At 55.6% G+C, this 20,553-nt stretch overlaps 2 protein-coding genes across 2 annotated transcripts in view; one reads left to right on the forward strand and one right to left on the reverse strand.

Annotated features, from left to right (window-relative positions):
• Positions 1 to 11,718, reverse strand: part of LOC140400204 (serine racemase-like) — a 22,817-nt gene extending 11,099 nt beyond the window's left edge. Inside the window, 4 exon segments of the mRNA XM_072489671.1 lie at positions 226 to 345; positions 1,116 to 1,219; positions 6,180 to 6,309; positions 10,494 to 11,718. Of these exon segments, the coding sequence (XP_072345772.1) occupies positions 226 to 345; positions 1,116 to 1,219; positions 6,180 to 6,309; positions 10,494 to 10,661 (522 nt within the window). The 5' untranslated portion in view covers positions 10,662 to 11,718.
• A 292-nt stretch (positions 11,719 to 12,010) lies between these two features.
• On the forward strand, positions 12,011 to 19,175 carry znrd2 (zinc ribbon domain containing 2). Its single transcript, XM_072489396.1, has 4 exons — positions 12,011 to 12,041; positions 13,288 to 13,439; positions 15,844 to 15,928; positions 17,348 to 19,175. Exons 1-4 carry the CDS (start codon positions 12,026 to 12,028, stop codon positions 17,701 to 17,703), a joined length of 609 nt encoding a protein of 202 aa, XP_072345497.1. The 5' UTR covers positions 12,011 to 12,025; the 3' UTR covers positions 17,704 to 19,175.
• Positions 19,176 to 20,553: the final 1,378 nt, after the last annotated feature.

The raw sequence follows: 20,553 nt of genomic DNA on the forward strand, positions 1-20,553 counted from the left end.
ACAGAGAGCTAGCACGGGCCAGACGGGCTGAATGCTCTCCTTCTGCGCCTAATGACTCGTGTCAGACGAGTTGACAGCGGTGGATAGGCTTTGTGTGCATTCCCTTCAATGTCGCATTGTGAATACCTGCCACCTCTCAGAACCGAGATCGCTCCCTGCCGAATCCCGGGCTACGGGATTGCTCCCGTTGCCCCCATTCCGCACGCCGCCTGGTTCTCCCATTACCTGCTGTAAGATCTCCAGGCCGATGGTGCCCTGCCCCGCGATGACGAGGGGATCCTGATTGGAGTGGATAAGGATCCCTCGGGTTTCGCGGACCGTCCTGGAGGCGGTTTCCGTTCTGCACTGGCGGAAGAAGAACGGGGACAGGCCGAGAGTTAGTCCGCGGCGGCGCCGACAGGTGATCGGCGTATCGCGCACGCCAATCCCCTCCGGTCAACCGACGGCGCCAAATCGCACAAAAGCAAAATCCCGTGGGCGCGGGGAACCGGCAACGAAAACAGGAGGGGCCAGGTTCTCCCTTTCTCGAAGTCTTGACGCCAACGCAGAATCCGTCGACATCGAGGGCAGAAAGATCGGGACCGCATCTATAACCAGCCCCCCCCCCCACCCCCGGTGGTCTGTGTGGGTTTCTTCCGGGTGCTCCGGTTTCTGGGGCGGCGCGGTAGCACAGCGGTTAGCACTGTGGCCTCACGGCGCAAGGGTCCCGGGTTCGATTCCCTGCTGGGTGACCGTCCGAGCGGAGTCTGCACGGTCTCTCCCCGCCCCCCCCCCCCCCCCCCCCCGTGTGTGCGTGGGTTTCCTCCGGGTGCTCCGGTTTCCTCCCACAGTCCAAAGACGTGCAGGTTAGGCGGATTCCCCGTGCTGAAGTACCCCTTGGTGTCCAAAATAGGGCAGGCGGTTACGGGGATAGGGTGGAGGGGGGAGGCTTAAGTGGGTGCTCTATCTGAGGGCCGCTGCAGACTCGATGGGCCGAATGGCCTCCTTCTGCACTGTAAATTCTAAAATTCAACCTCTGCGCCTGCCTCTCGCACCCCTGCCCTTCCCGCTCTCCCTCCCCCACTCCCGGTTTCCCCACCCCCACCCCCCCTCCCCGCCAGCCGGTGATGCCTTACCTGGTCGCTGGGCTCGCACTCCACGATGTGTGCGCCGTACCCCAGAATGGCGGCCTTTTTGCACGCCGGGGCCGTGCGGGGGACGATAACGTACGAGGGTATCCCTGAGGAAGTTGAAAAACACACACACACTAACGTGAGGCTCACACAGGAGGGCGCCGAAGCTCACTCGGTGGGGGGGGGGGGGGAAAGAGAGCGATTGGCAAATCCCTTAACTCAGGAAGGACAGAATCCAAGAGAGCCACCTCCTCACCGTGACCTCACTATTTTCATAGTAACATCACCTGCAAGAAAAACGAATCAACACAGATCGGGACGGGTCTGTCACTGAATAACACTGGGGTACAGTACTGGTGGGGACGGGTCTGTCACTGTGTAACACTGGGGTACAGTACTGGTGGGGACGGGTCTGTCACTGTATAACGCTGGGGTACAGTACTGGTGGGGACGGGTCTCTCACTGTATAACACTGGGGTACAGTACTGGGGGGGACGGGTCTGTCACTGTATAACACTGGGGTACAGTACTGGTGGGGACGGGTCTGTCACTGTGTAACACTGGGGTACAGTACTGGTGGGGACGGGTCTGTCATTGTATAACACTGGGGTACAGTACTGGTGGGGACGGGTCTGTCACTGTGTAACACTGGGGTACAGTACTGGTGGGGACGGGTCTGTCATTGTATAACACTGGGGTACAGTACTGGTGGGGACGGGTCTGTCACTGTGTAACACTGGGGTACAGTACTGGTGGGGACGGGTCTGTCATTGTATAACACTGGGGTACAGTACTGGTGGGGACGGGTCTGTCACTGTATAACACTGGGGTACAGTACTGGTGGGGACGGGTCTGTCATTGTATAACACTGGGGTACAGTACTGGTGGGGACGGGTCTGTCACTGAATAACACTGGGGTACAGTACTGGTGGGGACGGGTCTGTCATTGTATAACACTGGGGTACAGTACTGGTGGGGACGGGTCTGTCACTGTATAACACTGGGGTACAGTACTGGTGGGGACGGGTCTGTCACTGTATAACACTGGGGTACAGTACTGGTGGGGACGGGTCTGTCACTGTATAACACTGGGGTACAGTACTGGTGGGGACGTGTCTGTCACTGTATAACACTGGGGTACAGTACTGGTGGGGACGGGTCTGTCACTGTGTAACACTGGGGTACAGTACTGGAGGGGACGAGTCTGTCACTGTATAACACCGGGGTACAGTACTGGTGGGGACGGGTCTGTCACTGTATAACACTGGGGTACAGTACTGGTGGGGACGGGTCTGTCACTGTATAACACTGGGGTACAGTACTGGTGGGGACGTGTCTGTCACTGTATAACTCTGGGGTACAGTACTGGTGGGGACGGGTCTGTCACTGTGTAACACTGGGGTACAGTACTGGTGGGGACGGGTCTGTCACTGTATAACACTGGGGTACAGTACTGGTGGGGACGTGTCTGTCACTGTATAACACTGGGGTACAGTACTGGTGGGGACGGGTCTGTCACTGTGTAACACTGGGGTACAGTACTGGAGGGGACGAGTCTGTCACTGTATAACACCGGGGTACAGTACTGGTGGGGACGGGTCTGTCACTGTATAACACTGGGGTACAGTACTGGTGGGGACGTGTCTGTCACTGTATAACACTGGGGTACAGTACTGGAGGGGACGAGTCTGTCACTGTATAACACCGGGGTACAGTACTGGTGGGGACGGGTCTGTCACTGTATAACACTGGGGTACAGTACTGGTGGGGACGGGTCTGTCACTGTATAACACTGGGGTACAGTACTGGTGGGGACGTGTCTGTCACTGTATAACACTGGGGTACAGTACTGGTGGGGACGGGTCTGTCACTGTATAACACTGGGGTACAGTACTGGTGGGGACGGGTCTGTCACTGTATAACACTGGGGTACAGTACTGGTGGGGACGGGTCTGTCACTGTATAACACTGGGGTACAGTACTGGTGGGGATGGGTCTGTCACTGTATAACACTGGGGTACAGTACTGGTGGGGACGGGTCTGTCACTGTATAACACTGGGGTACAGTACTGGTGGGGACGGGTCTGTCACTGTGTAACACTGGGGTACAGTACTGGTGGGGACAGGTCTGTCACTGTATAACACTGGGGTACAGTACTGGTGGGGCTGGGTCTGTCACTGTATAACACTGGGATACAGTACTGGTGGGGACAGGTCTGTCACTGTATAACACTGGGGTACAATACTGGTGGGGACGTGTCTGTCACTGTATAACACTGGGGTACAGTACTGGTGGGGACGGGTCTGTCACTGTATAACACTGGGGTACAGTACTGGTGGGGACGGGTCTGTCACTGTATAACACTGGGGTACAGTACTGGTGTGGACGGGTCTGTCACTGTATAACACTGGGGTACAGTACTGGTGGGGACGGGTCTGTCACCGTATAACACTGGGGTACAGTACTGGTGGGGACGGGTCTGTCACTGTATAGCACTGGGGTACAGTACTGGTGGGGACGGGTCTGTCACCGTATAACACTGGGGTACAGTACTGGTGGGGACGGGTCTGTCACTGTATAACACTGGGGTACAGTACTAGTGGGGACGGGTCGGTCACTGTATAACACTGGGGTACAGTACTGGTGGGGACGGGTCTGTCACTGTTTAACACTGGGGTACAGTACTGGTGGGGGCGTGTCTGTCACTGTATAACACTGGGGTACAGTACTGGTGGGTACGGGTCTGTCACTGTATAACACTGGGATACAGTACTGGTGGGGACGGGTCTGTCACTTTGTTATAACACTGGGGTACAGTACTGGTGGGGACGGGTCTGTCACTGTATAACACTGGGGTACAGTACTGGTGGGGACGGGTCTGTCACCGTATAACACTGGGGTACAGTACTGGTGGGGACGGGTCTGTCACTGTATAACACTGGGGTACAGTACTAGTGGGGACGGGTCGGTCACTGTATAACACTGGGGTACAGTACTGGTGGGGACGGGTCTGTCACTGTTTAACACTGGGGTACAGTACTGGTGGGGGCGTGTCTGTCACTGTATAACACTGGGGTACAGTACTGGTGGGTACGGGTCTGTCACTGTATAACACTGGGATACAGTACTGGTGGGGACGGGTCTGTCACTTTGTTATAACACTGCGGTACAGTACTGGTGGGGATGGGTCTGTCACTGTATAACACTGGGGTACAGTACTGGTGGGGACGGGTCTGTCACTGTATAACACTGGGGTACAGTACTGGTGGGGAAGTGTCTGTCACTATAACACTGGGGTACAGTACTGGTGGGGACGGGTCTGTCACTGTATAACACTGGGGTACAGTACTGGTGGGGACGGGTCTGTCACTGTGTAACACTGGGGTACAGTACTGGTAGGGACGGGTCTGTCACTGTATAACACTGGGGTACAGTACTGGTGGGGACGTGTCTGTCACTGTATAACACTGGGGTACAGTACTGGTGGGGACGTGTCTGTCACTGTATAACACTGGGGTACAGTACTGGTGGGGACGGGTCTGTCACTGTATAACACTGGGGTACAGTACTGGTGGGGACGGGTCTGTCACTGTATAACACTGGGGTACAGTACTGGTGGGGACGGGTCTGTCACTGTATAACACTGGGGTACAGTACTGGAGGGGACGAGTCTGTCACTGTATAACACCGGGGTACAGTACTGGTGGGGACGGGTCTGTCACTGTATAACACTGGGGTACAGTACTGGTGGGGACGGGTCTGTCACTGTATAACACTGGGGTACAGTACTGGTGGGGACGTGTCTGTCACTGTATAACACTGGGATACAGTACTGGTGGGGACGGGTCTGTCACTGTATAACACTGGGGTACAGTACTGGTGGGGACGGGTCTGTCACTGTATAACACTGGGGTACAGTACTGGTGGGGACGGGTCTGTCACTGTATAACACTGGGGTACAGTACTGGTGGGGACGGGTCTGTCACTGTATAACACTGGGGTACAGTACTGGTGGGGTGGGGTCTGTCACTGTATAACACTGGGGTACAGTACTGGTGGGGATGGGTCTGTCACTGTATAACACTGGGGTACAGTACTGGTGGGGACGGGTCTGTCACTGTATAACACTGGGGTACAGTACTGGTGGGGACGGGTCTGTCACTGTGTAACACTGGGGTACAGTACTGGTGGGGACAGGTCTGTCACTGTATAACACTGGGGTACAGTACTGGTGGGGCTGGGTCTGTCACTGTATAACACTGGGATACAGTACTGGTGGGGACAGGTCTGTCACTGTATAACACTGGGGTACAGTACTGGTGGGGACGTGTCTGTCACTGTATAACACTGGGGTACAGTACTGGTGGGGACGGGTCTGTCACTGTATAACACTGGGGTACAGTACTGGTGGGGACGGGTCTGTCACTGTATAACACTGGGGTACAGTACTGGTGTGGACGGGTCTGTCACTGTATAACACTGGGGTACAGTACTGGTGGGGACGGGTCTGTCACCGTATAACACTGGGGTACAGTACTGGTGGGGACGGGTCTGTCACTGTATAGCACTGGGGTACAGTACTGGTGGGGACGGGTCTGTCACCGTATAACACTGGGGTACAGTACTGGTGGGGACGGGTCTGTCACTGTATAACACTGGGGTACAGTACTAGTGGGGACGGGTCGGTCACTGTATAACACTGGGGTACAGTACTGGTGGGGACGGGTCTGTCACTGTTTAACACTGGGGTACAGTACTGGTGGGGACGGGTCTGTCACTGTATAACACTGGGGTACAGTACTGGTGGGGACGGGTCTGTCACTGTATAACACTGGGATACAGTACTGGTGGGGACGGGTCTGTCACTTTGTTATAACACTGGGGTACAGTACTGGTGGGGATGGGTCTGTCACTGTATGACACTGGGGTACAGTACTGGTGGGGACGGGTCTGTCGCTGTATAACACTGGGATACAGTACTGATGGGGACGGGTCTGTCACTGTATAACACTGGGGTACAGTACTGGTGGGGTCAGCTCTGACCAGTATGATTCTGCTCTCCCCACCTTGCATTTGAGCAGCCTGTGCGAGTGCCTGTCCGTGATTCCCACTGCTGTGTGTAACCACAGCACGGACCTCCTCGCCATTGTTCTTCCTTTCGTTCAGCTTGGACACAGCATTGAGGGCTCCGCGTATCTGCAAGGATCAAAAACCTCATCAATTCATTGGAGAAAATAAAACTATTTGAGCCTTTTTTTTTTTTAAAAGGTTCATGCTCGTGTTCATAGCTCTCCATGGTCACCTCACCACCTCCCCATCTCCTCCAGCCCCGACAACACTCCCTATCTCTGTAACCTCCTCCAGCCCCTACAACCCTCCCTATCTCTGTAACCTCCTCCAGCCCCTACAACCCTCCCTATCTCTGTAACCTCCTCCAGCCCAACGCTCCCTATCTCTGTAACCTCCTCCAGCCCCTACAACCCTCCCTATCTCTGTAACCTCCTCCAGCCCCTACAACCCTCCCTATCACTGTAACCTCCTCCAGCCCCTACAACCCTCCCTTTCTCTGTAACCTCCTCCAGCCCCTACAACCCTCCCTATCTCTGTAACCTCCTCCAGCCCCGACAACCCTCCCTATCTCTGTAACCTCCTCCAGCCCCTACAACCCTCCCTATCTCTGTAACCTCCTCCAGCCCCTACAACACTCCCTATCTCTGTAACCTCCTCCAGCCCCTACAACCCTCCCTGTCTCTGTAACTTCCTCCAGCCCCTACAACACTCCCTATCTCTGTAACCTCCTCCAGCCCCGACAACCCTCCCTATCTCTGTAACCTCCTCCAGCCCCGACAACCCTCCCTATCTCTGTAACCTCCTCCAGCCCCTACAACCCTTCCTATCTCTGAAACCTCCTCCAGCCCCTACACCCCTCCCTATCTCTGTAACCTCCTCCAGCCCGACTACCCTCCCTATCTCTGTTACCTCCTCCAGCCCCTACAACCCTCCCTATCTCTGTAACCTCCTCCAGCCCCTACATCCCTCCCTATCTCTGTAACCTCCTCCAGCCCCTATAACCCTCCCTATCTCTGAAACTTCCTCCAGCCCCTACACCCCTCCCTATCTCTATAACCTCCTCCAGCCCGACTACCCTCCCTATCTCTGTTACCTCCTCCAGCCCCTACAACCCTCCCTATCCCTGTAACCTCCTCCAGCCCCTACAACCATCCCTTTCTCTGTAACCTCCTCCAGCCCCAACAACCCTCCGTATCGCTGTAACCTCCTCCAGCCCCTACAACCCTCCCTATCTCTGTAACCTCCTCCAGCCCCTACAACCCTCCCTATCTCTGTAACCTCCTCCAGCCCCTACAACCCTCCCATCTCTGTAACCTCCTCCAGCCCCTACAACCCTCCCTATCTCCGTAACCTCCTCCAGCCCCTACAATCCGCCCTATCTCTGTAACCTCCTCCAGCCCCTACAACCCTCCCTATCTCTGTAACCTCCTCCAGCCTCGACAACCCTCCCTATCTTTGTAACCTCCTCCAGCCCCTACAACCCTCCCTATCTCTGTAACCTCAACCTCATTACCATCGAATATCTCTGTACTCCTCCAATTCCAGTCTCCCAAGCAACCCTGATTCCCATCTCTCGGCCGATAGTTGAGGTGCACAGGGAGAGTGAATGGGAAGGGGTTTGGGTCCATTGGGATTGTGGACAGTGGGAGTGAACGGGAAGGGGTTTGGGTCCATTGGGATTGTGGACAGTGAGAGTGAATGGGAAGGGGTTTGGGTCCATTGGGATTGTGGACAGTGGGAGTGAACGGGAAGGGGGTTGGGACCATTGGGATTGTGGACAGTGGGAGTGAATGGGAAGGGGTTTGGGTCCATTGGGATTGTGGACAGTGGGTGTGAATGGGAAGGGGTTTGGGTACATTGGGATTGTGGATAGTGTGAGTGAATGGGAAGGGGTTTGGGTCCATTGGGATTGTGGACAGTGGGAGTGAATGGGAAGGGGTTTGGGTCCATTGGGATTGTGGACAGTGAGAGTGAATGGGAAGGGGTTTGGGTCCATTGGGATTGTGGACAGTGGGAGTGAACAGGAAGGGGTTTGGGTCCATTGGGATTGTGGACAGTGGGAGTGAACGGGAAGGGGTTTGGATCCATTGGGATTGTGGACAGTGGGACTGAACAGGAAGGGGTTTGGGTCCATTGGGATTGTGGACAGTGGGAGTGAACGGGAAGGGGTTTGGGTCCACCGGAATTGTGGACTGTGGGAGTGAACGGGAAGGGGTTTGGGTCCATTGGGATTGTGGACAGTGGGAGTGAACGGGAAGGGGTTTGGGTCCACCGGAATTGTGGACTGTGGGAGTGAACGGGAAGGGGTTTGGGTCCATTGGGATTGTGGACAGTGGGAATGAACTGGAAGGTGTTTGGGTCCATTGGGATTGTGGACAGTGGGAGTGAACGGGAAGGGGTTTGGGTCCATTGGGATTGTGGACAGTAGGAATGATCGGGAAGGGGTTTGGGTCCATTGGGATTGTGGACAGTGGGAGTGAACGGGAAGTGGTTTGGGTCCATTGGGATTGTGTACAGTGGGAGTGAACGGGAAGGTGTTTGGGTCCATTGGGATTGTGGACAGTGGGAGTGAACGGGAAGGGGTTTGGGTCCATTGGGATTGTGGACAGTGGGAGTCAACAGGAAGGGGTTTGGGTCCATTGGGATTGTGGACAGTGAGAGTGAATGGGAAGGGGTTTGGGTCCATTGGGATTGTGGACAGTGGGAGTGAACAGGAAGGGGTTTGGGTCCATTGGGATTGTGGACAGTGGGAATGAACGGGAAGGGGTTTGGATCCATTGGGATTGTGGACAGTGGGACTGAACAGGAAGGGGTTTGGGTCCATTGGGATTGTGGACAGTGGGAGTGAACGGGAAGGGGTTTGGGTCCATTGGGATTGTGGACAGTGGGAATGATCGGGAAGGGGTTTGGGTCCATTGGGATTGTGGACAGTGGGAGTGAACGGGAAGTGGTTTGGGTCCATTGGGATTGTGTACAGTGGGAGTGAACGGGAAGGTGTTTGGGTCCATTGGGATTGTGGACAGTGGGAGTGAACGGGAAGGGGTTTGGGTCCATTGGGATTGTGGACAGTGGGAGTCAACAGGAAGGGGTTTGGGTCCATTGGGATTGTGTAGAGTGGGAGTGAACGGGAAGGGGTTTGGGACCATTGGGATTGTGGACAGTGGGTGTCAACAGGAAGGGGTTTGGGTCCATTGGGATTGTGGACAGTGGGAGTGAACGGGAAGGGGTTTGGGTCCATTGGGATTGTGGACAGTGGGAGTGAACGGGAAGGGGTTTGAGTCCATTGGGATTGTGGACAGTGGGAGTGAACGGGAGGGGGTTTGGGTCCATTGGGATTTTGTACTGAGGGAGTGAACGGGAAGGGGTTTGGGTCCATTGGGATTGTGTAGAGTGGGAGTGAACAGGAAGGTGTTTGGGTCCATTGGGATTGTGGACAGTGGGAGTAAACGGGAAGGGGTTTGGGTCCATTGGGATTGTGCACAGTGTGAGTGAACGGGAAGGGGTTTGGGTCCATTGGGATTGTGGACAGCTGGAGTGAACGGGAAGGGGTTTAAGTCCATTGGGATTGTGGACAGTGCGAGTGAACGGGAAGGTGTTTGGGTCCATTGGGATTGTGGACAGTGGGAGTGAACGGGAAGGGGTTTAAGTCCATTGGGATTGTGCACAGTGGGAGTGAACGGGAAGGGGTTTGGGTCCATTGGGATTGTGGACAGTGGGAGTGAACGGGAAGGGGTTTGGGTCCATTGGGATTGTGGACAGTGGGAGTGAACGGGAAGGGGTTTGGGTCCATTTGGATTGTGGACAGTGGGAGTGAACGGGAAGGGGTTTGGGTCCATTGGGATTGTGGACAGCTGGAGTGAACAGGAAGGGGTTTAAGTCCATTGGGATTGTGGACAGTGGGAGTGAACGGGAAGGGGTTTTGGTCCATTGGGATTGTGGACAGTGGGAGTGAACGGGAAGGGGTTTGGGTCCATTGGGATTGTGGACAGTGGGAGTGAACGGGAAGGGGTTTGGGTCCATTGGGATTGTGGACAGTGGGAGTGAATGGGAAAGGGTTTAAGTCCATTGGGATTGTGGACAGTGGGAGTGAACGGGAAGGGGTTTGGGTCCATTGGGATTGTGGACAGTCGGAGTGAACGGGAAGGGGCTTGGGTCCATCGGGATCATGCACAGTGAGATTGAATACCTCCTTTGTGTTTTAAGGCCCACATCCAATCCGATTTCTAAAGCCGCTGCACTTCTCCCAACCCAGCCACGTACCCAAGCAGGTTAGGTCAGCAGGCAGTCCAGTGTCCCACTCGGTGTCCTACCTTAAATGATCCTGTTTTCTGGAAAAGTTCGCACTTGAGGAAGAGCTTGCGCCCTGCCCACTTGTCCAGGGTGGAGTTGGTGAGGACTGGGGTCCTGTGAACAAGGCCACCGATGGCCGCTTGGGCCTTCTGGACACTGGCCAGCGAGACGCAGTACTGAACGGGCATGGCAGCTACGAAAACGGACACAGGGTGCCTGAGCAGGGACTTGCGTAAAAGAGCAGTTAGACTGCAGATGGTGCACAGTGCAACAGAAACGGTGTGATTGCAGTGTTGAGCGCTCACAGAGGATGGATAAGTGTCGGCAGGAATGAGGGACTTCAGTTGGGAGGGAAGGACCGTTAGGTGGAGGGTTTCTTAGGAACTGAGGTGCGGGGGGCAGGGGGGGAAGATTTAATTGGTGTCTAAAATGATGAGAGCTCCAGTTTGAGCGGATACGAAGCCCGACTTCCAGGCGCAGCGGAGTCAGTGAGCAGGGGGGCACGAAATTAAAGCATTGATAACAAGAGGGGTAATCACTCTCACTTTCTGAAACAGTGGGAGAGGCAGGGTGCAGCCTGACATTGGAGGTAACTCCTGGTTCCGGCCCCGAGCTGCCTGCGGATGAAGAGCTGGAGAGTAGGGAGAGGCTGGGCTGCTCTGTGCTGGCTCAGAGGGGCTGAATGGCCTCCACCTGGGTGGGGTAAAGGCTGGGCTGCTCTGTGCTGGCTCAGAGGGGCTGAATGGCCGCCTGCTGGGGAGAGGCTGGGCTGCCCTGTGCTGGCTCAGAGGGGCTGAATGGCCGCCTGCTGGGGAGAGGCTGGGCTGCTCTGTGCTGGCTCAGAGGGGCTGAATGGCCGCCTGCTGGGGAGAGGCTGGGCTGCCCTGTGCTGGCCAAGAGGGGCTGAATGGCCGCCTGCTGGGGAGAGGCTGGGCTGCCCTGTGCTGGCCCAGAGGGGCTGAATGGCCGCCTGCTGGGGAGAGGCTGGGCTGCCCTGTGCTGGCCCAGAGGGGCTGAATGGCCTCCTGCTGGGTGGTGCAGAGACGGCGGGATTATTGTGGACTCAGACGAGGCAGGCAGAGAGAGGAGATGTCCACAGGCGATGCCCTCCCTTGCCGAATACCCGGCCTGCCTGCGCCTCCTCCCGGCTGCCCAGAGCAGGCTTCAGCTGTTCCGCTAGGCCCAGCGTCGCCCTGGCAACAGCGGCCGGCGCGGCAGTGCCCGATGGCGGGAGGGACGGCCTTCTCCCCGCCCCCGGCCCCGCCTCCGCATTCTGGCCCCGCCCCTGACCGCGGCTCCCGCAGGCGCAGCGCTCTGACCACGCCCCGCGGCCTGACCCCGCCCCCTCCGCTCAGATGCGCCCGGCGCTCTGACCCCGCCCCGCGTACTGAACCCGCCCCCTCCGTTCTGACGCGTCACGCGTTCCGACCACGCCCCCTCCGTTCTGACGCGTCCCGCGCTCTGGTTCCGCCCCCTTCAGGCCCGTCTCCTGCTCACGTGCTGTTGCTGCTCGCGACCGGCTCAGCGCGTCACTTCCGGCAGCAGCAGCAGCATGGCAGTAAACAACGGTAAGAGCCAGGGGGCACCCCCCTCAGGGGGAAGGATAAGGGGTAACACCCCCCCCCCAGGGGGAAGGGTAAGGGGTAACAACCCCCCCCCAGGGGGAAGGATAAGGGGTAACACCCCCCCCAGGGGGAAGGATAAGGGGTAACACCCCCCCCCAGGGGGAAGGATAAGGGGTAACACCCCCCCCCAGGGGGAAGGATAAGGGGTAACACCCCCCCCCCAGGGGGAAGGATAAGGGGTAACAACCCCCCCCCCAGGGGGAAGGATAAGGGGTAACACCCCCCCCAGGGGGAAGGATAAGGGGTAACACCCCCCCCCAGGGGGAAGGATAAGGGGTAACACCCCCCCCCCAGGGGGAAGGGTAAGGGGTAACACCCCCCCCCCCAGGGGGAAGGGTAAGGGGTAACACCCCCCCCCCAGGGGGAAGGATATGGGGTAACACCCCCCCCCAGGGGGAAGGGTAAAGGGTACCCCCCCCCCCCACAGGAGGAAGGATAAGGGGTAACACCCCCCCCACAGGAGGAAGGATAAGGGGTAACACCCTCCCCCCCCCCACAGGAGGAAGGATAAGGGGTAACACCCTCCCCCCCCCCCACAGGAGGAAGGATAAGGGGTAACACCCCCCCCCACAGGAGGATGAATAAGGGGTAACACCCCCCCCACAGGAGGAAGAATAAGGGGTAACACCCCCCCCCCACAGGAGGAAGGATAAGGGGTAACACCCCCCCCCACAGGAGGAAGAATAAGGGGTAACACCCTCCCCCCCCCCCCCACAGGAGGAAGGATAAGGGGTAACACCTCCCCCCCCCCACAGGAGGAAGGATAAGGGGTAACACCCCCCCCCACAGGAGGAAGAATAAGGGGTAACCCCCCCCCCCACAGGAGGAAAGATAAGGGGTAACACCCCCCCCCCCCCAGGGGGAAGGGTAAGGGGTAACACCCCCCCCCAGGGGGAAGGGTAAAGGGTAACACCCCCCCCACAGGGGGAAGGGTAAAGGGTAACACCCCCCCCCCCCACAGGAGGAAGGATAAGGGGTAACACCCCCCCCCCCACACAGGAGGAAGGATAAGGGGTAACACCCCCCCCCCCCACAGGAGGAAGGATAAGGGGTAACACCCTCCCCCCCACAGGGGGAATTGTAAGGGGTTGCAACCCCCACCCACGGGGATTAGTAAGGGGTTACCCCCTCCCTCTGGGAGGGAAGTGTCTGCTGTGAATTATAACGCGCCTGGGTTCTTTCTTGGCAGGGGGTGAAGACTTTTCATGGACCCCCCCGTCTGACGCGGAGATGAAGGTGATCGAGGCGCGCCGTGAGCGCCAGGACAAGATCACCAAACTGATGGGGGATTACCTGCTGAAAGGATACAGGATGCTGGCCGATTCGTGTCAGGAATGTGGGGTGAGTATCAGCCTACTGCTGAATAAACAGTGACTCTGTACAGTTACACAGTGAGTGACCCTCACCCTGCTGAATAAACAGTGACTCTGTACAGTTACACAGTGAGTGACCCTCACCCTGCTGAATAAACAGTGACTCTGTACAGTTACACAGTGAGTGACCCTCACCCTGCTGAATAAACAGTGACTCTGTACAGTTACACAGTGAGTGACCCTCACCCTGCTGAATAAACAGTGACTCTGTACAGTTACACAGTGAGTGATCCTCACCCTGCTGAATAAACAGTGACTCTGTACAGTTACACAGTGAGTGACCCTCACCCTGAATAAACAGTGACTCTGTACAGTTACACAGTGAGTGATCCTCACCCTGCTGAATAAACAGTGACTCTGTACAGTTACACAGTGAGTGATCCTCACCCTGCTGAATAAACAGTGACTCTGTACAGTTACACAGTGAGTGACCCTCACCCTGCTGAATAAACAGTGACTCTGTACAGTTACAGTGAGTGATCCTCACCCTGCTGAATAAACAGTGACTCTGTACAGTTACACAGTGAGTGATCCTCGCCCTGCTGAATAAACAGTGACTCTGTACAGTTACACAGTGAGTGATCCTCACCCTGCTGAATAGACAATGACTGTGTACAGTTACACAGTGAGTGATCCTCACACACGGTGAGGACAGAGACCCCTGTGGATGTAGAGAGTGTTTGAAAGAGGTTTGCGACAGCTGGTTTCACTGGGCACACCGCTGATTAAAAAAGGAACAGATGTGTGGTATGGCAGGGGATGGATTGACCTCCGGCTCCCCGACCCTGTGACAGCTGGGGCTTTTTTTAACCCTGGGGCATTGTGGAGCTGATTGCCATCGACGAGACTGCCAATATCTGCACCATCTGCCCTCGCGCCTCCCGAGCACCTGTTTGTCCCCCTCTGCCAGTTTGCAAGAACCCATACACCACACCCAACCCCTTTTATTTCATTTGTGAGTGAGACCTCTCTGAGCGAGTGACTCTTTTATGATTGAGTGAGAGTGTGTGTGAGAGTGCGTGTGTGTGAGAGAGATTGCGTGTGAGAGAGAGATTGTGCGAGAGATAGTGAGTGCGAGAGGGTGTGTGCGAGAGAGAGAGTGAGAGAGAGATTGTGTGTGAGAGAGAGATTGTGTGTGAGAGAGAGATTGTGTGTGTGTGAGATTGTGTGTGTGTGTGTGAGAGATTGTGCGAGAGATAGTGAGTGCGAGAGAGAGTGCGTGAGAGAGTGTGAGAGAGAGATTGTGTGTGTGTGAGAGAGATTGTGCGAGAGAGTGCGTGAGAGAGAGAGAGATTGTGTGTGTGTGTGAGAGAGATTGTGTGTGTGTGAGAGAGAGATTGTGTGAGAGAGAGATTGTGTGTGTGAGAGATAGTGTGTGTGAGAGATAGTGTGTGTGAGAGATAGTGTGTGCGAGAGAGAGTGTGTGCGAGAGAGAGTGTGTGCGAGAGAGAGTGTGTGCGAGAGAGAGTGTGTGCGAGAGAGAGTGTGCGAGAGAGAGTGTGTGCGAGAGAGAGTGTGTGCGAGAGAGAGTGTGCGAGAGAGAGTGTGCGAGAGAGAGTGTGTGCGAGAGAGAGTGTGTGCGAGAGAGAGTGTGTGCGAGAGAGAGTGTGTGCGAGAGAGAGAGTGTGCGAGAGAGAGTGTGTGTGTGTGCGAGAGAGAGTGTGAGAGAGATTGTGTGTGTGTGAGAGAGAGTGCGAGAGAGAGTGTGTGTGTGAGAGAGATTGTGTGTGTGCGAGAGAGAGTGTGAGAGAGATTGTGTGTGTGTGAGAGATGGTGTGAGTGAGAGTGCGCGAGAGAGAGAGAGAGTGCGAGAGAGAGTGTGTGTAACCAGCAGCTGTTATAATAATAATCTTTATTAGTGTCACAAGTAGGCTTACATTAACACCGCAATGACGTTACTGTGAAAATCCCCTCGTCGCCACATTCCGGCGCCTGTTCGGGTACACGGAGGGAGAATTCAGAATGTCCAATTCACCTGACGAGCACGTCTTTCGGGACTTGTGGGAGGAAACCGGAGCCGACACGGGGGGGGGGGGAGAACGTGCAGACTCCGCACAAACAGTGACCCAAGCCGGCAATCGAACCCGGGTCCCTGGCGCTGTGAAGTTGTCTCGCTGCCCCCACGTTTGCGACGCGAGGAATTGTCACAAGCACGGGAAGCCCTAGCTGACTGAGCCGAGCACCTTGCAATCAGCGAGTTGTATTATGTATTAAATACCAACCAGGAGTCCGATTGAGCGGGGGGGGGGGAGCACGGGGAGGCAGCAGGGTGATGTTATAGCCCTTGTAGAGGTGCGGATGTGTGAGGTTGGGTAATCAGGCTTGCTGGGCCCCTGGCTGAGTCCCATCTTATTGGTTTTTTTCCCCTCTAGACTGTCCTCCTTCAAGACAAGAAGCTGAAAAACTACTGTGTCGCCTGTCAGGAGCTGGATTCGGATGTGGACAAGGACAACCCAGGTAGAGGACCCTATCCCATCGCTAAAAAGAGAGGGAAAAAAACACACACGGCCTGATTGTTATTCTGCTGTTGCTGGTGGGATCTTCCTGTGCTGAAATTGGCTGCCGTGTTTCCAGGGCGGCTGTCCTTCCAAAGTACTTCATTGGCTAACGCGTGCTTTGGGGCACCCTGGGATGCGAAAGATGTCTTGTTTCTGTTGTCCGGAGCCTTGGGTGAGGCCTCACCATGACCATGGTGAACCGTTTCTGTCTCGTTATCGAGGGAAGGGCGTACCGGCGGTAGAGGGCGCGCGACGGAGATTCACCAGGCGAATTCCGGGGATGGCGGGATTTTATGAGGAGAGATTTAAGAGACCGTGCCTCGTGTTCCCTCGGGTTTCGAAGAATGAGAGGCGATCTTTACAGGGGGTCGACAGATTAGATGTGGATAGGGTGTTGCCCCCTGGGCTGGTGAGCCTAGAACAAGGGAACACAGTCTCAGAATAAGGGGCAGGCCATTGAAGACTTGGATGAGGAGGAAAGTCTTCACTTGGGGAAGGAGTCAGCCATTTTGGGGACTGAGATGAGGCGAAATGTCTTCATTCGGGGAAGGAGTCGGCCATTTTGGGGACTGATGAGAAATTTCTTCACTCTGGGAAGGAGTCGGCCATTTTAGGGACTGAGATGAGGAGAAATGTCTTCATTTGGGAAGGAGTCGGCCATTTTGGGGACTGAGATGAGAAATTTCTTCACTCGGGGAAGGAGTCGGCCATTTGGCAACTGATAAGAAATTTCTTCACTCGGGGAAGGAGTCGACTATTTTGGGGACTGATGAGAAATTTCTTCGCTCGGGGAAGGAGTCGGCCATTTTGGGGACTGAGATGAGGAAAAATTTCTTCACTCAGGGAAGGAGTCGGCCATTTTGGGGACTAATGAGAAATGTCTTCGCTCGGGGAAGGAGTCGGCCATTTTGGGGACTGAGGTGAGGAGAAATTTCTTCACTCAGGGAAGGAGTCGGCCATTTTGGGGACTAATGAGAAATTTCTTCGCTCAGGGTAGGAGTCGGCCATTTTGGGGACCGAGTTAAGGAGAAATCTCTTAACTCGGGAAAGGAGTTGGCCATTTTGGGGACTGGGATGAGAAATTTCTTCACTCGGGGAAGGAGTCGGCCATTTTGGGGACCGAGTTAAGGAGAAATCTCTTCACTCGGGAAAGGAGTTGGCCATTTTGGGGACTGAGATGAGGAAAAATTCTTCACTTGAGGAAAGAGTCGGCCATTTTGGGGACTGAGATGAATGCCTTCCCCTGTTCCTATGAAAGGTACTGGAGAAATACCTGTCCTTTCTCTGACAAAGAAATGGGGGCCTGTACTTGTGTGTGTTTGAACATTAGCTTATTGCACCCCCAAATTAATTTTCTCCTCTTTTTTTGATCCCTCAGCTCTGAACCCGCAAGCAGCCCTGTCTCAAGTGAGGGAGCGACAGCGCATCTTCAACGGCCACGAGGAGCCACACCCCACCCGTTCCACTCCGGACCTTCCCGCCGAAGCCAGAGCCCTCCCCTGTCCCGAGCGCCCCGAGCCCGTCCCTCCCCGCGCCGAGGGCGACGCAGCGGCCCCCCGCCAGGGCTACCCCCGGGCCTATGCCCACGGGGAGGCCGAGCGGGCCGTCCTGCAGAAGCTGGCGTGGGCCAGCGGCGAGCTGGAACGGGCCTCGTCCGTGGAGTACAGCTCGCAGCTCTGCGTCTTGATCAGGAACTGCGCCGACACCCTGCACAGCCTGAAGCGGCTGGCGTAGTGGCACACGTGGCGGGGGGGGGGGGGCGGGGTGGATGTGGTTACCGGCTCCGCCTCCGTCGCAGTGGACCCCCCCCCAAATCCGACCGTGCAGTTCCACACCAAGCCTGCGGGCGGCGCAGTTCTCTGCTACATTGGCTCCAGCAACATCCTCCAAGCCCGTGTGAATCTCCTGCTATGACCGTCTGATCCCCTCGGCCATATTTAACTTTGCCCTGTTGCCGAGCAAACGGAGCCGAGATTGCAAATGGGGCACTTAGCGGTCAACTTCAGACAACATGGCCTCCGACCTGGTTGCCAATTCTGACCGCACGTATTCCTTGAGGAAGCACGACCTCACTCAAGGAGCCTTTTCAATTCTCCCGTCTCCAATATTCTTGTCACTAATAAACACAACTGTTAAAATTAAACGAGTAAAACATACGTTTGCCCCCCCCCCCCCCCCCCCCGCCCCTCCATCATGGTTGGTTGTTACACTGTTTGTTTAACTTCTAAATTCTGGAGCTTCAGGGTACCCCTGAAGAGTTGGCAACCCCAATGTGGAGCTGGCTCACGGCAGAGACTAATGTCCGCAACCGAAAAGAAGGTTTCTTGAGTTTTTTTCAAGATATTCTGGGGGGTGGGCGTGCATGGACTGGGGGGGGGGGGGGGGGGGGAGTCAAAGGTCAACAAGACACCGGCCTTTGACCTCTTGAGTTCAACACCTGCCTAGACAGACAGCATGAAAATCCCTGGCGTTTCGCTCTGTATCTAACCCCGTGCTGTACCTGTCCTGGGAGTGTTTGATGAGGACAGTGTAGAGGGAGCTTTACTCTGTATCTAACCCCGTGCTGTACCTGTCCTGGGAGTGTTTGATGGGGACAGTGTAGAGGGAGCTTTACTCTCTATCTAACCCCGTGCTGTACCTGTCCTGGGAGTGTTTGATGGGAACAGTGCAGAGGGAGCTTTACTCTGTATCTAACCCCATGCTGTACCTGTCCTGGGAGTGTTTGATGGGGACAGTATAGAGGGAGCTTTACTCTGTATCTAACCCCGTGCTGTACCTGTCCTGGGAGTGTTTGATGGGGACAGTGTAGAGGGAGCTTTACTCTGTGTCTAACCCCGTGCTGTACCTGTCCTGGGGGGTGTTTGATGGGGACAGTGTAGAGGGAGCTTTACTCTGTGTCTAATCCCGTGCTGTACCTGTCCTGGGAGTGTTTGATGGGGACAGTGTAGAGGGAGCTTTACTCGCTATCTAACCCCGTGCTGTACCTGTCCTGGGAGTGTTTGATGGGCAGCCCGAAACTGAACTGTCACGTCACTGGTGAATAATTCCTCCCCATGCCTCCCGAGACGACTGCCCATAAAAGGACTCAGTGCATCTACCAGAGAGAGAGAGAGAGAGAGCCCCCTTGTTTCCGACACTTCTCCCAGACCCTGGGAATATCGTTGCCGTTGTATTATTGTTTGCGTAAATAAAATAGTTGCACTTTGCACTCTGGTGCAGCCGGTTTCTTTTGTGAAGATACCAGGGACGGACACGTGGCTGCGTGGGGTTGTGGGGTTGTGGGGGGTGGGGGAGCCGGATGACCCCCAAGGACAGCAGGAGTGGAAAATGGACCCCCAGGATGGACACACCGGGAAGGCCGCGGACTGGAGACAGCCCTCAGGAGGGGCAAAGGTAAGGTCGAGGGCGGGAAGAGATGCCAGGGTGGAGCACACTCTGGAGATGAAGGTTTACGAATTACCTCCCCCCAATTAGATCAAGTCACAAATGGGGGGGGAGAGGGGGGCATCTTTTGAATGAGACATTGAAACAGCCCCTCTAATCCTGGAGGGGTGTAAAAGATATGGGTGGCAAGGTAACCGTGGTTATGATGGAGGCTTTTCCCCAGGGTAGAGGGGTCAATTACTAGGCGGCATAGGTTTACAGGAGATGTACGAGGCAAGTTTTTTATGCAGAGGGTAGTGGGTGCCTGGAACTCGCTACCGGAGGAGGTAGTGGAAGCAGGGACGATAGGGACATTTAAGGGGCATCTTGACAAATACATGAATAGGATGGGAATAGAGGGATACGGACCCAAGAAGTGTAGAAGATTGTAGTTTAGTCGGGCAGCATGGTCGGCACAGGCTTGAAGGGCCTGTTCCTGTGCTGTACATTTCTTTGTTTTTCTTTGACTTGCTTCACAGCGCCAGGGTCCCAGGTTCGATTCCCGGCTTGGGACTGTGCGGAGTCTGCATGTCCTCCCCGTGTCTGCGTGGGTTTCCTCCGGGTGCTCCGGTTTCCCCCCACAAGTCCCCGAAAGACGTGCTCGTTGGGTGAATCGAACATTCTGAATTCTCCCTCCGTGTACCCGAACGGGCGCCGGAATGTGGCGACTAGGGGCTTTTCACAATAACGTCATGGCAGCGTTAACGTAAGCCTGCTTGTGACCATAAAGATTATTACTTAAGAGGGCAGCGCGGTGGTTAGCCCTGCTGCCTCACGGCGCTGAGGACCCGGGTTCGAATCCCGGCCCTGGGTCACTGTCTGTGTGCAGTTTGCACGTTCTCCCCGTGTCTGCGTGGGTCTCGCCCCCACAACCCAAAAGATGTGCAGGGTAGGTGGCTAAACTGCCCCTTAATTGGACAAAAAAAATACATAAAATAATTGACTAAATTAAAAAGATTATTGCATATTACTAATGTAAGCATACTTATGACAAAGATTATTACTAATGTATGATGTGGAGATGCCGGCATTGGACTGGGGTGAGCACAGTACGAAGTCTTACAACACCAGGTTAAAGACCAACAGGTTTGTTTCGAATCACTAACTTTCGGAGCACTGCTCCTTCCTCAGGTGAATGAAGAGGTCTGTTCCAGAAACATA

This window comes from Scyliorhinus torazame, chromosome 24, assembly GCF_047496885.1.
Source record: "Scyliorhinus torazame isolate Kashiwa2021f chromosome 24, sScyTor2.1, whole genome shotgun sequence".
Classification (NCBI taxonomy): Eukaryota; Metazoa; Chordata; class Chondrichthyes; order Carcharhiniformes; family Scyliorhinidae; genus Scyliorhinus; species Scyliorhinus torazame.

What these genes read in the sequence shown, in the direction of transcription:
- znrd2 (XM_072489396.1), top strand. An exon ending in ATTCGTGTCAGGAATGTGGG is followed by an intron (nt 13,440 to 15,843) that starts GTGAGTATCAGC and finishes TTTCCCCTCTAG; the next exon opens with ACTGTCCTCCTTCAAGACAA. An exon ending in TGTGGACAAGGACAACCCAG is followed by an intron (nt 15,929 to 17,347) that starts GTAGAGGACCCT and finishes TTGATCCCTCAG; the next exon opens with CTCTGAACCCGCAAGCAGCC.